This window comes from Lucilia cuprina, chromosome 3 (genome assembly GCF_022045245.1).
Source record: "Lucilia cuprina isolate Lc7/37 chromosome 3, ASM2204524v1, whole genome shotgun sequence".
Taxonomy (NCBI): Eukaryota; Metazoa; Arthropoda; class Insecta; order Diptera; family Calliphoridae; genus Lucilia; species Lucilia cuprina.
Window position 1 is genome coordinate 19,313,109 of NC_060951.1, and position 17,863 is coordinate 19,330,971.

Sequence of the window (17,863 nt, forward strand, 5' to 3'; positions counted from 1 at the left end):
ACATTTGCTAGATGGACTTTATCAATTCCATCAACAACCTATGTTGTGGAAAGAGCATTTTGCACCAAATGTAATGAATTTAAAGGTTATAAAAATAGATTTACTCACCGGAAAGAAGAGATAATAAAATACATACATACATATGTACATAGAGTGAATCAACTAAGTTTTTTGCCTACCTTTTTATACCCACCGTCAAAAAAGATGGGAAGTATATTGTTTTTGTCATTCCGTTTGTAACACATTGAAGTATTCGTCTAAGACCCATAAAAGTATATATATTCTGGGTCCTTATTAGATTCTAAGACGATATAGCCATGTCCGTCCGTCTGTCCGTCTGTTGAAAACGATAGAGTCCAAACGGAAGTAGCTAGCGAGCTGAAATTTTGCAGAGATACTTTTAGTTGATGCAGTTTATTTGGTATTGAAAATGAGCAATATCGGTCACGATTTCGCTTAGCCCCCATATAAGGCCCCCTTCAGAAAATGACTTTATCGCCCATAGCTGGCTAAGAGAAGCATCAGTAGCAGTGAAATTCGCACAAAGATGTTTTATGGGAACATAAATCTCTTCGTAGAATTTTATAAGGATCGGTCCATAATCGACCCTACCCCACATATAAAGTCCCCTTTATAGCCCATAACTGGCTAAGAGAAGCATCAATAGCGGTGTAATTCGGCACAAACATTTTTTGTAGGGACATAAATCTCTTCGTAGAATTTTATAAGGATCGGTCCACAATCGACCCTACCCCCATATAAAGTCCCCTACAGAAAATGACTTTATCACTCATAACTGGCTAAGAGAAGCATAGATAGCAGTGAAATTCGTCACAAACATATTCTATCGGAACATAAATCTTTTCGCAGCATTTTATAAGGATCGGTCAGTAATTGACCCTACACCCCTTTTAAAATCCCCTTCAGAAAATGACTTTATCGCCCATAACTGGTTAACAGAAGCATCAATAGCGGTGTAATTCGTCACAAACATGTTTTATGGGAACATAAATCTCTGCGAAGAATTTGAAATTGACCCTACCCCCCACATAAAGTCCCCTTCAGAAAATGACTTTATCGTCCATAGCTGGTTAACAGAAGCATCAATAGCGATGTAATTCGGTCCATAATTGACCCTACCCCCCATACAAAGTACCCTTCAGAAAATGACTTTATCGCCCATAACTGGCTAAGAGAAGCATCAATAGCAGTGTAATTCGGCACAAGCATATTTTATGGTGACATAAATCTTTTCGTAGAATTGTATAAGGATCGGTCCTTAATTGACCCTACCCCCATATAAAGTCCCCTTCAGAAAATGATTTTATCGCCCATAACTGGCTAAGAGAAGCATCAATAGCGGTGAAATTCGGCACAAACATGTTTTATGGGGACATACATCTTTTCGTAGAATTGTTCAAGGATCGTGCAATAATTGACCCTACCCCCCATATGAAGTCCCCTTCAGAAAATAGCTTTATCGACCATAAGTAGTTAACGGAAGCATCAATAGCGGTAGAATTTGGCTCAAACATGTTCCATGGGGACATAAATCTCTTTGTAGAATTTTTGTAAAAATCGGTCCATAATTGACCCAACCCCCCATATAAAGTCACCTTCAGAGCACAAACATGTATATATACATGTGTATTATATTATATATAATATATATATATATTATATATATATTTATATATATTATATATATATATTATATATATATATATATATATATATATATATATATATATATATATATATATATATAATATTATATATATATATATATATATATATATATGTATATATTATATATATATATATTATATATATATAATATATATATATATATTATATATATATATATATATATTATATATATATATATATATATATATATATATATATATATATATATGCATACATATATATATATATATATATATATATATATTATATGTATGCATACATACATACATACATACACACATCCATCTTCTGGTTTTCATACATAATTAGCAAGAAAAGACAATAAGATACAAATAGAAATTGAATTATATGTACACATATACAATGCTATACGCACAATTGGGACGAACGACGAATTTTTCGGAACGAATTTTCGTCGTCACATATAGAACACACGAAAGTATATGAAAATACGCACAATCAGTGCGTAGGACGAAATTCGTCGTACGTAACGAACTGTGCGATAGGTTTATTTATATTTCTTACGCAGACGAACGACGAATTAATTGGGGAAAATTGTTTTAAGACCAATTCTGGAAGCCCGAATTTTCTGAAATTTGGCGGTTGTGAGTACAGCTATTGACAATACAATATTATATTCGAATATGTTAAAATTATCTCAAAATTGGGGATATTCACAAAAATATAATTTTATTTCTATTGGAGGTCAATTTCTTACATTTTCTAATTTCGAAATAATGTTCGAATAAATTTTAAAGCTGTTAAAATTATCTCAAAATCGTGGAAATTCACAAAAATATAATATTTGTTCCTTTTGCTTACTTTTTCCAATTTTGAACAAACGAATTTTGAAACGAATTCGCAGTATGAATAATTTGATTGTGTTCCATTCGACGAATTTACGCAACAAATTTTGTTCGACTAGTTCGTCGTGCTTTACGAAAATCGTTGTTCGCCCCAATTGTGCGAATACCATAACTCGTTTCGACTCGAATCGCGAGCGATTTTATTTAACGCTTTTAAATTTTCAAATTTTTTTTAAATTTTAAAAATTAACCTCGCGAGTCAAAAAGATTTATTCGTGAAAAAATGAAATATTTAAATCGCTCGAATTAAACTCGCTCGCGAGTGAATTGGATTCGATCGCTATCCGTACCCTGATAAATATCAATATTTTTGACAAATTAAACTACAAAGGAAATACTTATATTTTTGCTACCTTTTGTGATGCAACGGCTGAACCGAAATTTATGAAATTTGAACCACACACTTCAAGACTATTTTGGAAATAGGCTTTTTTGAAACTTGAATCAGATAGGGGAAACATTATTACAAACTTTTTCTCTAAGTCAATGAATATTTTTTATTCTAAAGCCTTTTCACACGAGCACACAAGTAATATGATCTGTCAAAATTTTATGTAGAAGGATACAGATGGGTTTGTCTAAACACAATATGTAATGAAACCTTACTACATCGAGAGAAAATACGGATGGAAAATTTGACATTCATATAGCTCTCTTCGACGCATTAGATCAGGGATGTATTTTTATGTAAACTCAAATGCTTTCATGAGTTTAAATCATGCTTTAAAGGAGAAAATGATTAAAAATACGAAATTTTAAGTATTAATATTTTTGTTGCTAATTTTAAAGGTAATTTTTTAGCACTCAACCCCAAAGAGTTTTGAAAAGGGAAAAAATATGTGGTTTTGGTAAATTTTGTGAAAGTTGTTCTGAATGATATATTTTAAATGTATATTTAAATTTCGACATTAATTTCAGGGGTAAAAAGCAAAGGCAATATTAATTGATCTATAAATTTAATATTATAAATCATTTAAAATCCGGGCAACGCTGGGTAGAAAAAGCAATTCTTATATAATTTTATATATAAGACATCAATATGATAATAGTTGTATTCATATTTTAGTTAAATATAATTTATTTTTACTAATAATCAGGGTGCGTCGTATAAACTCATGGATAAGTTATTTACACGTTTCGGGCATTTTTGCATATTTAGGGCGGGTTTTTCTAATAAAGATAATCTACATTCTTTGTTTAAACCTAGTTTAATATATGTTTTGTGTTTTTCAGTAAACAGTTACGTTACTTATTATCTTAGTTTAACTGAGTGTTATTGTTGATTTGTTTTGTTTTATTTCTTATTGTTTTAATGGTTTTTGAACATTTTTCCAAAATGTTTCATTTTACAAAAGTATTATTAGCAAAAAACAGCTGTTCATTGTTTATGTTTTTGAGTGAAAACTTGGCAATACTAGCAAAATTAACTGAACTTAAATCCAAAACTGAAAAACACAATCATCGGTTAAAGTCCGCCTAAATTTGTTCCGAGTTTAATCTAACAGCAAGTTAAGCCCAGTTTAACTGAGTAGTAAGAAACCCGCCCTTAATGCATTAGATCATAATTCAGCATGATTTGACTTTTGTAGCACATTTAGGGAGTTTTTAGAGCATATTTAACTTTTTTAAATTGTATATTTTTAAAACATTTGTTTCAAAATCTTAAAAATTAAGAAACAAATTAATATTACTTTTTAATTTCTTTAAATTTTTTCATTATTGTTTGTAGAACTTGAACAGCAAAAATACAGTAGTATCGTAAAACCGATTACTCATGGATCCTGGGAATCCAAAGTAATCGGATTTTTGAGACTACTGTATTTTATTTGTTATTTGAATGTAAAACGGAACTATATTAAAGAAGTTTATAAACTATGATATGAATTAATCATCAAAAACTTGTAGGATGATAAATTACATTAAATATTGAATATTTAATTTTCAGTCTTGTTGTGCTTTTCATTGTTACAAAATTATTTTAGGAGCATATTTCCAAAATTTTAAAAGCATATTTAGTGTTTTTTACTGCACGTTTTTAGAGCCTAAAACTTTTTTGTGGTTTCTCAGCATTCTTGCATTTTGGTTGAAAATTTTGCATTCATTACCAGTTGTAGAAACTCAAAACCTTTTCGTTTCCGTGAATATGAATATTAATTTATTTATTGAAAATATTTTGCAAAGTAATAAAATGTTCATTTTATGTTTACTATAAATTGTCTCATTTTCGTAAAACAAGTATATTTACTCAAGTGGCTAACATTTCCTCCCCTCGTGAATTACTATTATTAATACAACTTGCTTTGATGCAGGACGTCGAAGTACTCTATTTGTATGTTTTTAAATCCACGAATCGAACCTGTCCATTATTTGTTTTGTAGGTTTTTAAAACTATACCTTTAAGCTATTTGTGAGACGTATCACAATTCAAAACATAATCTGCTTTCAATAGTTCAGCCTCATCTAACCATTTGAACCTGCATAATAACTATGGTAAATATTATTTAATTCATCCCTTCCACAGACGATCTTTTAAGTGTTGAGCTATACGCCACTATTTGCGTAAACACAATTTTTTCATTTTTATTTTTTAAGGCATACTAGAAGGAAATTGTTTGGCGTTAATGGTTCCTCATCTACTGAAGATATTGGAATTTCATTGAGTGGTCTGTAATTTACAATATTTTCTGCTTCGATCAGGATTCTTCTTAATGTCTCAACTCTTGGTCCAACATCTTTAAAAGTTTTCTGTAGCAGTCGTTTAACAATACATACAAATCGTTCTCAACAACATCCGGTAAATTAATAGTTAGTGTTCTAGTCTATTAGACCGGAGGTGGAGGGTTCGATTCCCACTTGATGCACTGGTTAAGGAGCACACAAGAGGCCCGATAAAGGCCTAAGTGTATTTCTTCGTATTTGATGTATATATGTACATTAGAGTGGGTCGGTCTCTTTGGACGAAAAAAAAATTGTATCAGTCACCCCCTAGGATTAAAGATATGTTAATTTACTTTTCACGCCTTCAAATACCGCCATTCCGAATATTTCCAGAGACAAAGTTGTTTGAGAATGGATTAAATCGGTTCATTATTCCCCAACCCCTCATACAACCGTACTCCCCGAATAGGGCTTTGGAGCTCTTAATGAAAAATATTTTTATAAAACTCAACATAACATTTTAATTTTTCATCGATTTTTATAAAATAAAATGTTTATTTTTTATGTACCTACGTGATTTTGTTATTAAATAATATAATTAAATGCTGAATTAAATTCTCTTCCTTCTGTTCAAATGGGGGTAGGATGAAAATTTTGTATTGAAAATAATTTGAAAAAATTGTTTTCGACCATATCTCTATCAACTTAATTGCTTGTAGTTAGAACTTATAGATATTTTTAAATACCTGTAAAATAGTTTGTTATGCATAGAAGTGAGCATTTTAAAAGCCTATATTTTTTGTAATTAAATGAACTTTATTCTAGTATAACCATAATTTTAGGATTTGGGGAAGGATCCGAGATGTCAACAGTCGTGCAAGGAATATGACGTCGAATTAAAAAATTGTCTAAGAGTGAAATATAGCTCAAGCCAACCCATAATTATTGATATATGATATGTTACGATCGGACATAAAATGGCGGCGTAATATATAAAAAACAAAAAGGGCGGTATTTCTAGGCGTGGCAAAACATATTTTTTTATATTTTTGGAAAGGTTATTAACATATCTTTAATCGTAGGGTGACTGATTCAACTTTTTTTCGACCCACTCTAATGTACATCCTCCTTTCGAACTAACTAACTAAAAATTTGTACCACTGCCACTTCTTATGCGAACTGGTGTTCCTCGACGATTGATAAAAATTCTTAAACACAGCACCTATTGTAAGGCAAATAAATATAACTGTCCATCTCTTTTCTATACGTCGACCAACGAAATTGGCAAGGTGCCGATTGAAAGGGCTGTAAAAACTGGCACGATAAAGACACTAAAACACCTAAAACAATAAACAAAGCATCATTAGCAAGTACTGGTAATTTCGAGGAGTCAAATCCTAAAAGTGAGGAGGAAATCACTCACTCGCCAGAGTGAGCAGTGCTCCTTATATGCCTGATAAGGACCCCTCAGAGAAATCAATGGTACCCACTGCATCAATAGCCACTTCAGGTTACCCGGAGCAGTCAAATCCAACGAGCGGGAAGGTGATCACCAACTCGTTAGAAGAAAATTAAAAAGGATGACAATGACTGATGTTATCAAAATAAACCTCCATCGAAGTCAGACGGCTATCAACGCTCTGATAGCTAAAATTAATACAGGCAAGATACATATAGCTTTAATACAGGAACCTTGAACGATTCGCAACAAGGTTTCTGGATTAAATCACGTCAATTTCCAACTTTTCTACGTTGATACAGAGTCTCGACCGAGAACATGTATCTTATGTCACAAGAGCTTATATTTTCTCTTCTCAACAGGACTATCCACATCGGATGCAACGGTGCTGAAGCAAGGTCGTGGCAACAAATACCTTGCATCTGTTTACCTACCTTTCAATTCTCTGACTCTACCACCAACGTCGGAGCTGATGAAACTGGTCGAAGAGGCACAAAGGAAAAATAAGAAAATTGTAATAGGTTGCGATGCCAACTCCCACCATGTAGCTTGGGGTAGTACAAACACCAATAGAGGACAAGCCCTAATGGATTTCCTTAATACTAAAGACTAGATCACATCGAACATAGGTTATAAAGCTACCTTCGTCAATAGAATCAGAGAAGTATTAGATATAACTATATGTTCATAAGAGCTTATAAACGATATTCAGGATTGGAGAGTTTCGGACGAGCACTCCTTTTCTGACCATCGATACATTAGATTCAAAATATTACGGCAGCCACCAAAGCCGATAAAGTTTCGAAATAAGTCTAAAATTAATTGGACAATGTTCCTTTCTTTACTTAAGAACCGTTTTCCCTGGGTAACCGGGGAGATCCGAGACCTTGTTAAGACTCTTCGCAAACTATTTAACCGGGCTCGGCGTAAAAAGACCGCAATATACTGGTGTGAGTATCGTAGTAAACTCGGTGAATACAAGAATGTTGTTAGTAAAGCCAAACGAGACTCCTGGAAACTTTTCTGTGAACAGGTAGACAGCGTAAATGACGTATCGAAGATAAAAAAATTCCTATCCAAAACTCATGTCCCACCAGAATTTACGGTCGATGACACGGGCAGGAGGCTGGAGAATATGGAATAACATAGATGAACCGATATTGGAGGAAGGTGAGGCTAACACGGAAATTGTAATATGGTTAAATGGCTTTGCTCCCTATAATGCTGCAGGGCCGGATGGGATTTTCCCGGCACTTTTGCAAATGGAGGCGGGACTGGATTCCGTACATCTGTCTCTGATATTTTCTGCATGCTTGAAATTTACATATACCCCCATTAAATGGCAGGATGCAAGGGTGATATTTACACCTAAGCCAGGGAAACCTAGCTATGCGATACGTAAGTCTTATCGACCGATAAGTCTTTCGTCCTTCCTACTTAAAACCTTGGATGGGATAGTCGATAGCATGGTTAAAAACAGTATACCCGATAAAGACCTAAAATTTAAGCATCATGCTTATGTAAAGGGACGTTCGGTGGAAACCGAGATACCTCAATGTTAACCCGGCAAAAACAGAAATCTGCCTTTCCACAAGAAAGAAAACATTTCTACGTATACCGTACCTTGCTTCCTGGGCAAGAAGATACCAGTGACAGACAAAGTTAACTACTAATTAGGTATAATCCTCGACCGAAAATTAAAATAGAGGCGCCACATAGAGGATAGGATCAACAAGGCACATCGGTGCTGGGCGATATGTAGGAGAACTATAGGCATGAACTGGGGTCTTAGTCCTACTATGACAAATTGGCTTTTAGACCAATTTTTGCTTATGCTTCAATAATCTTGTGGACAGCTTTAGACAATATGTGCAATATCAAACTACTACAGGGAGTTCAGCGTACATGCTGCTTAGGTATAAGTGGTGCCATGTGTACTACTTCTACCAAGGCTCTAAAAACGTTGCTATATATTCCACCCATTGAAACATATTTAAGATATAAGGCGGCGCTTACAGCCTAACGGCTCTTTACTTTAGGCGAAATGTCCAAAAGCAGTTATAGGACACGCCATCAATGTATACTGACACATTGAAAGGTTATACACAATCATCGGACGTGCCTGATCAAATACCAGACAGAGAATATGTCGGAAACTTTGAAACGCTGATTCCAGATAGAATGTCTTGGTAAAGCGGAACATTAGAGCAAATACTAATAGGAATCCGTTGTTACACGGATGCTTCAAATTGGGAAATAAACTAGTGCTGGGGTTCTATATTGAAGATCCAAAAGCAGAAATATACCACCGTTTACCAAATCATAACACAAGCTTCCAGGCAGAAATACGGACAATAACGGAATGCGTAAATTGGAAGGCAATTAGGGCGATATTGGGAGTTAGTACAAAATCTAAGACCGTATTGGATTGTAAAAAACTTTAACTAAATGGGTACCAGCCCACTTGGGGCAAGTCTGAAGTTAGTATGATAGTACGAATTCTAAGTGGACACACAGGATTACGAGCACATTTGTGCAAAATTGGACAGACACTGCCAGGCATTCGTCGAAGTTAAATTCAAGTATTTTGGAAATGATGTTATTCCGGAAATAACATTCCTGACTAACACTGATTAGAAGATTCTAAGGAATTACGTTCAGGAAACTGAGTTTCTGAACACTGAAAAATAATTCGTTCAGTTTCCTTTTTTTCTCATGATAAGAAGCGCACAGGTATATTTCTTCATATTTTATGTAGTATACATCCTCCTATCAACCTAACCAAATCCTTGTATTTCAATCAAGGATTTAGGCCAATCGGTTACACCATGCTTCAGGAAAGAGCGTCCTACTATGACAATTTTGGCGCATATATTGTTCGTGGTCCAGTGTCTGATATATTTAGTTGAGTGGGAACCCAGTTCCATTGATCAGGCTTTGTACATTATAGGATTTCCGAAAACTCTATGAAATACATAAGCTTTGAAACGACGCTACTTGAAATACATCCAAAGCAAAATTTGTTTGGAAATCGGACAAATAGTGTAAATGCGATATTTTGAACTCGTGGTTTTGCATAACTGACTTAGACAATCTAACTCCTAAAACCAGAGCTTGTAATTCTAATCGAGGTGTGAACAATAACTTTTTTGAAGCACAACGTACCTTTCCAATAATAAAGGAGATATCAACATCATCATCAAAGGCAATTCGGAGATAACAAACAGCAGCAAAAGCTGCTTGACTAGCATCAACTAATACAGGAAGTTGAATGTTATAACTTTGAAGTAGGTTTCCCTATAGCGGGGAATTTTAAAACGTTTTACTTTATTAAATTCGGTCCATCAAGACCTCCAAATTTTTATGAAGTTCTTCAGGAATAGGATCGTCCCAATTGACAATTGTTTGCCAAGTCTTTTGCACCAATGTTTTCGAACAGAAAATTAGCTATCATACCAAAAGAATCAAATATCGACATGGCTATTATTAGAAGTTCTCTTTTTGTTGGTACTCGGGATTGGTCAAAACCTCAGGTGGCATTATAACATTAATCGATTTAAATTACAAGTTCCCGTCTAGTTTTTTTTAAATATAATTCCTTATTCAAGTGATGCATAAAAAATCCTTATTTTATTATGGGTACAGAAAAACAATTAAATTTCTTTAGAAGAAACTGTTTAAGTACGAACTATTAAATGAGCGGATATTTTTCTTTAAGTGTATTACATTGTAATACACTACCTTTAGTTTACATCGTTGATGGAAAACTATGATAAAACTAACGAGTAAACCGCTAACGGAATTTAAACATTGTTTGCCACCAATAGAAAATTAGTTTAAGTTTTTTGATCATTCGTTTTTTTGGAAGCCGACATTTGCATTTCTGCAAAGAGCTCTTTTTTTTTTTTTTTGATTTACTAAGGTAAATTAATAAAGTTGAGATTTATTCTCTAATTTTGAATTTTAAAATATAAATCTTTGTCTTTTTTTTATTTTTTTTTGTCTGTTTATTTGGTTTGAACCCTGTCGGATTTGACGCCGAAACAGAAACAAAAAAATCGCTCACTTTTTTCACATAACTAAAAGTCTATAATGTCGTAATATTCTAATATTTAGTTCGCAAGATATTTTAGTTCGAAGTTATCAAAATTGAATTCCTTAATTTAGCGATTCACGTTTTATAATCTTTAGTTCGAAGTTGTTAAAATTGAATTCCTTAATTTAGCGATTCACATTTTATAATCTTGCAATTCCAAAATTAATTGTTAAATTTTATACTACAAGTAATTTTCTATAATATTTAAATTTGGTAGTCAAAATATTATAACCTTATAGGCCATCGTTTTGTTTCGTCTTTTCATTGGCACATATATTATTGCATAACTTTAATATTGTTAACTTCGAATAATTTGTGTAGAAAAATATTTTTATATTATAGGAAGCAATAGGAAATACTTGTCGGTATAGATCACTGAAATTCTTACACTTAAAAAAATATTTAAGTATTATACGATTCAAAGCGAAATACCACCGGATATACTCTCATCTCTTTTTTGTAAAATCTATTTCAATCATAAGTTCATGTGACTTTTGTTTCTATGTATTAGTAACAACTTCAAATGCTTATAGCTCCCAAAATTTTGAACCGATCTTATTAATGTATATATTATTACTTAAAAAAAAGATAAATTAATTTATGCAAACATAATTTTTTTTTAAGTTTTAAAAATTGCGATATCTAACCTTTGGACTCTATAGACAATAACAAAATTTTACGTACTTTATATAAAAGACAATTGTAGGATCTTTGCAGAAGTGCGTTAAAGACCAGACTCCTGATGTAGTTTCTCCATTATAACGAGCACGACCAATAGCCTCCCATATGCAATACTGAATTGGAGTTAATTCCTTCGGACGCGTTACATTTTCCGGAGTTAATGCATTGTAACGTAACTCTTGCGATGCAACAATAACAAACTTATTTCCCCAACTTAGAAAATAAAAAAAAAAAACTTTATTAAATTTAGACAAATATTGGAAAAATACATACATTTTAGATACAGTTTCTACATTGAGGTCCATTACAACATTAAATGGTACATTTTTGCGTTCTTTGTAACATTGACATGATCCCATAATATTTCCATCTGATACTGGTACGCAATTATATCGAACGAAAGGGCACTCTTCCTATAAATACATTTATTTAATAATAAATTATTCCAAATTCTTCGTCTATTATTATCGCACAAATATTTTTTAATTTTAAATCGCACAATCACTAATATTGAGTGTGTATTATATTGTTCAATTCATTACTAAACAGAGATAAAAGCAGTGAATAATTTTCCACTACCACTAAATGACCAAACTACAGGTTGCAATTTTCAATATATTTTGATAAAATTTGAACCATACGCGTTTTTGTCCCAAACACGAAAACGGTGGAAATCGGTCAATTTTTTCACCTAGCCCCTAACTTTTCTTCTTGGGTTTCTTAGTTCATTACTACGAAAAATATATTAGTATCTAAATATGCGTAAAAAAATTAAAAATATTCTCCTAAAATTTAAAAAGTATTTTAAGAAAGTATTTTAATTAAAGCACTAAAAGTAGGAAAATTTAAGGAAATACTCCATATTCATTGTCATATTTCATACTACAAAATTTATTTTTGAAAATTAATTCATCTTACAGCAATTCTCAAAGTTTTTTAATTCCTTTAAAAATGAACTTTTGTAAAAATAAAATGCCAAATATTTTTTTGTTCAAAGGACTTCTAATCTAAAAATTGCAAAATTGTAAAACTATAGGTCTTCATTTGCAAACGTAATTGGTTTTAGAAGTTTACAAAATTATAAAAACGTCTGTTTTCACCTTCTTTTTATTTTCTGTCCATAGATTTAAACTTTTGAAGACTATTCGTTATTGTACTAACTAAAGACACTTACGTCCCTTAAAAAAACAAACAAAATGGCCAACAGTGTAATTGCTGGTGTAATTATACAGTGGTAGATATTCGTTTGTACTCAACACATTTTTTTAACTTTTAAAGGAAAGTAAATAGTGTTTTTGGAAAACAACTTTACGATATAGTCTGATAATATCTTCGTTACAAAACAATAAAAAAATTTAATATTTTTGGCACTAGTAGCAATTCCGGAGGAAAAGTTCAAATTTGTCTAAAACATTGGTTTGTACGCACTTTACATAATTTATAATAACCACAAACATAATTTGTAAATTTGCCTTTTTCTTATCTTAGCATTTAGTACGGCATCTGTTATTGCTACTGACAGAATAGATTTCATAAGGTTTTGGTTAGGTAAAATTCTAAAGTGCTTCCAAAATAAAAAAGTCGAATAGGAGATAGCAGCTAGAAAAGTTGGAAAACTTGAACATAAATATTTTAAAATATCAGTTTTTGGCGCGGCACATTCGCACTTACATATATAGGAAATAATTTGAATTATTGTGTAAATTGAGTTTTCTGTTATTTTTGAAATATAAAAAAATATTCGAATGTAAAAATAGTATGAACTTAAAAAATTTTGCTAAATTTAAATTTTGTATTTTTGTGGTTTTATATGTCAAAAACCACTTTTACAAACATTCAATGCATATACATGAGAGTGGCCCCGTTTGTATAGAGGAAAAGTAAGGTGTCGATGTTCCAGACAAAATATCAGAAATTTTTGTATAACAGTAAAAGTAATAGAAATTTTTTAATTTTTCGTAAAATTTTCAGATTTTTTACATTTTAACGTAGATTAATTTAATATAGTTCGTTGAAATCAATACACAATAGTAATCAATAAAATCTACTGAAATGGTTTTTCCGTTTTTCAAAATTCAAATAGATTTTATTTTTGGCTGTGTACGCTACCAAAATATTCCGAAATAATGTAAACAACAACATAGAAACCGTTATTTACCAAGCAAGACTAAAGCTACGTTCAGACCAGTAAAATATTTGGACCAAATATTTGTTATAAAATATTTATAAAGTTGCGTCAAACTAATGCAATATTTATTTCATGTTCAGACTTGAATAAATATTTGATGGTATTGTTTTATCAAACAGTGCAAAAATAATTTGGTTCAAACACACACATGTTTTGCAGCCACAGTATATCGTATATTTTTATGCAAGAAAAAAACAATTTGGCAATTTGTTTTAATTTTAACTATTTTTATTAGGTTTAAAATTAAATTTTTATAATAAAAGTGTATAATATTAATATATAACACAATTGAAAAAAGTTTGTTTGTCGAATCTGAACATAAAATATTTCATGTTAACAAACAGCAATGCGGATGATTTTCATAAAACAAATTGATTTGCTGGCAAATAAATATTTTCTCATTGTTTCATCAATGTGAATTTTGGTAAAATAATTATTTGATCTTGCAAACCAAATGTAAGATCAAACAGCGTCAATGAGAGCTGTTCTTTGTTTATTTTCTGAAAAAGAGTGTTATCACCTCATACAAAAATGTAAATAGTCGCTTATATGACTGGTTTTATTTTATTTTTTATAAAATATAAATCTGAGACATAGTTGTGACATTTAATTGAAATTCAAGCAATTGCGTAAATTAATGATAATTATTATTTTTGTTGTTTGTTTTGTTATTTATTGGTTGGTAACAACATACTATATATAGTTATACTACATAATATATGCATCTATAGTCTAGTTTGCAGTCTAGTCCTACGGTTCCCAAATTACAATTATATAAGAGATACTGTTATCTCGGAGTATGAAGTTAGGCCACATTTCATAATTCAAGGACAAGCTTATCGCAGATTTAAGTAAACAAAAGTGTTCTTGTTTGGAAGGACTAAAACAATATATTTCCGAAACAGAGGTGACTCTTTATTCATCTTCAATACGTTAATCCAGGTAATTTTAAATATTCCATTCCGACGTGATACACAGATTTTAACTTGATTTTGTCGACCAATATTATTAAACTAAAATCAGAAAATGCATAAATAGTCAAAACCATGCAGTAAAATTCACAGTACTTTCGCAAAGAGTTCATTCATATATTACGCGGATAAACGCATTCCGCAACAATATCGAAGAAGTTCGAATTTCTTGTATTAGCTAACATACTCAGATTACCCGTCTGCAATCGCAAAAAAAAATTTTGCAATGTGACTCTTTAAGCACATGTCGACGATATTTGATGAAGAAACCATTTCGTTACCTTAAAGAAAAATGAACGTGAAAGATCTCATGATCATAAAATTAAACATCATGTTAACATTTCAACAATGAAGTCATTCTATCTTCAAAAACAGGCAATTGAAACTTCTCTGAAATTTTAATTATTCTCAATGTACGGAAATATTTTATAGAAATGACATATCTACATCTGTTTGACCTTGGGATTTATGGACTATGACAATTTTCGGATGAATAATTACATATTTAGAACAATAAGATATCAAAATATGTATGGGGGTCCGCGAATTTAAATAAATTCCTCAAGTGGTCCGCGAATTAAAAACCGGGGGAAACGCTGGTCTAGTCTATAGTCAAGCTATAGTTTAGTCTATAGTCTTGTCTATACTCTAGTTGAAAGTATTGTCTATAGTCTAGTTTATAGGTTATAATCTAGTCTATAGTTTAGTAATTAATTGAGAAATCATTTAATTAATTCATTACTCAATTTATGTAAACAATTATTTATTATATTAATGGATATAAAAATATATTAATAATAAACAATTCTCTATAATTTTCAATTTTATAGATATGTAATTTAATGAAAATTATTTATAATTTGGTTATTTCCGGGCTTATAGCGAACACCGTTCCAAACAGCCAAGGTTTTTCGATACATTGACTATACTAAATAGCAACAACATGACAGTAAAGATCCACCATCTATCTCTTTTCCACTTGCACAAGGTATTGAAATGTAATTTCAATACATTGTGCAAATTTATCTATCTCTTTTCCACTTCACAAGGTATTGAAATGTAATTTCAATATCTTATGAAAGTCTATCTATCTCTTTCCCACTTGCACAAGGTATTGAAATGTAATTTGTATTTTTTTGTGGTAAAATTTTGACGAAAAACAATATTAAATGAAATTTTAGAATATATAGAAGTTATTATTTGGCTTTTGGTTTGGTTGCGCATTAGCTGTTCTTGTTGTTATGTTCCTTTTTGCCTGCAAACAAAATCTTATTTTTTTACTGTTTTATCTGTCAATTGCTTTACGAAATTATTTGTTGTAATGTGAACACCGGGCAAACAAACTTTTACTATTTGTATTGAATTGTGTTTGGCTTTGTTTCTTTAAACAAAACGTCAAAACAGAAATACTCATTTTAAGCACATTATCAAATAAAAATGTATTTAATTTTTTGTTTTTAGGCAGAAATTTCTATGAAATCATAAAAAATATTATTAAATAGTTTCTTTAACGTTTAACAAAAATGTTTCATGTTTGGTGTTCACATTGTGTTCACACTAAGAAAATATTTGTAGGTTGACAAATAAAAATGTTTCATGAAAAACAGCTGATATTTTGTTTACTCTTCAAAAATATTTTGTGTTCACATTACAGCCAACAAATATTTGATAAAAAACGTCAAATATTTGATAGGTGTGAACGTACCTTAACAAATAGTTAGATGTTTGGTATAAATTGTGTTAATATTTCAGTTAAACTGCAAAATTTGATTGGTAATAGAATGAAATTGTTATATATCATTGTAAAGCTAAAGAAACTACGCGTATGCTATATATTATATTACATATTATGTACGTTAGATAAATATAGCTAGCAGAAAACCTGAGACAAAATAATGTTTAAGATATTAAAATAATATAAAAAACATAACAAATTTCGAACAAGTAATCATTTATACATTTATATCATTTATACCAACCATCAAATCACTGCCATATAAATGAACTTTCATATATTGAATATATTATTTTATATCGATATTAATGAGAACATCAGAGTAACATTTGAAAGAGGTCCATTAATGGGGGTTTAACTATTGGCAGTGCAAATTTATATAGGGAGTAGGGTTATTTATACATACATATATGGACCAATTCTCATAAAAGTCGGTAGGAAGATTTCAGTTCGTTATTTATTTAAAATTTCATAGATCTACTTGTATTTTTAAGCCATTAAGGAGCATTAAATTCATAAAATACGGTAGAAAGATTTTAAATCAAAATTATCTTATGTTAAATTGCTTTGCGGTATTCGTATTTTTCGCGTCATTTTCTGGGCGGAATTTATATGGTGTGGTGTTATTATGGACTGATCCTCATAAAAATTGGTAGAGAGATTTCGGTTCCTATAGAACTTATCAGTGTCTAATTTCATCGCTGTACTTGCATTAAGCCATTAATGAGCGATAAAGTAATTTTCTGGTGGGGACCTTAAATAAAGAGTAGGAACAATTATGGACCGATCCCCACAGAATTTTGTAGTGAGATTTAGCTTACACAAAACTGGTTTATGTCGAATTTGATAAATCTTCTAGTATTTTCAAGCCAATACTGAGTTTTAAAGTCATTTTCTGAAGGGGTCTTATATGAGAGTAGGGTCAATTATAGACCGATTCTCGTAAAATTTTGTCGAATTTTATTACTATACTCGTATTTTTAAGCAAGAATGGGCCTTAAAGTATTTTTCTGATGGGTGGTAGGGTCAATTAAGGCCTGATCCACATAAAATTTGGTAAAGAGATTTTGGCTTGTGAAAATTCATCGCAATACTCGTATTTTTAAGGCAGTAATAAGCGTTAAAGAAATTTTATGGAGGGGACCTTATATGGAAATAGGGTCAATTATGGACCGATCCACATAAAATTTGGTAAATTTTAACTTGTATAAATCTTACTTCTGTGAAATTTCATTGCTATAATCCTATTTTTAATCCAGTAATGAGCATTAAATAATTTTGTGTTAATGTTAAATTTCATCGCTATACTTGTATTTATAAGCGAGTAATGAGCGTTAAAGCTATTTTCTGAAGGGGACGTTATATATAAGGGGTAGGGTCATTTATGGACCGATTCACACAAAATTTGGTGAAGAGATAATGGCTTGCTTTAAACTTATGGGTGTCAAATTTCAACGTTATATTCATATTTTTAAGTCACTAATCAGCATTATAGACAT

At 31.2% G+C, this 17,863-nt stretch overlaps 1 protein-coding gene across 1 annotated transcript in view; it reads right to left on the reverse strand.

Moving 5' to 3' along the window:
- Positions 1-17,863, reverse strand: part of LOC111686245 (general transcription factor 3C polypeptide 1) — an 84,575-nt gene that overhangs the window by 19,380 nt on the left and 47,332 nt on the right. Inside the window, exons 4-5 of the mRNA XM_046947010.1 lie at positions 11,744-11,883; positions 11,474-11,683 (exon numbers count right to left, since the gene is read on the reverse strand). Of these exons, the coding sequence (XP_046802966.1) occupies positions 11,474-11,683; positions 11,744-11,883 (350 nt within the window). The remainder of the gene's footprint in view (positions 1-11,473; positions 11,684-11,743; positions 11,884-17,863) is intronic.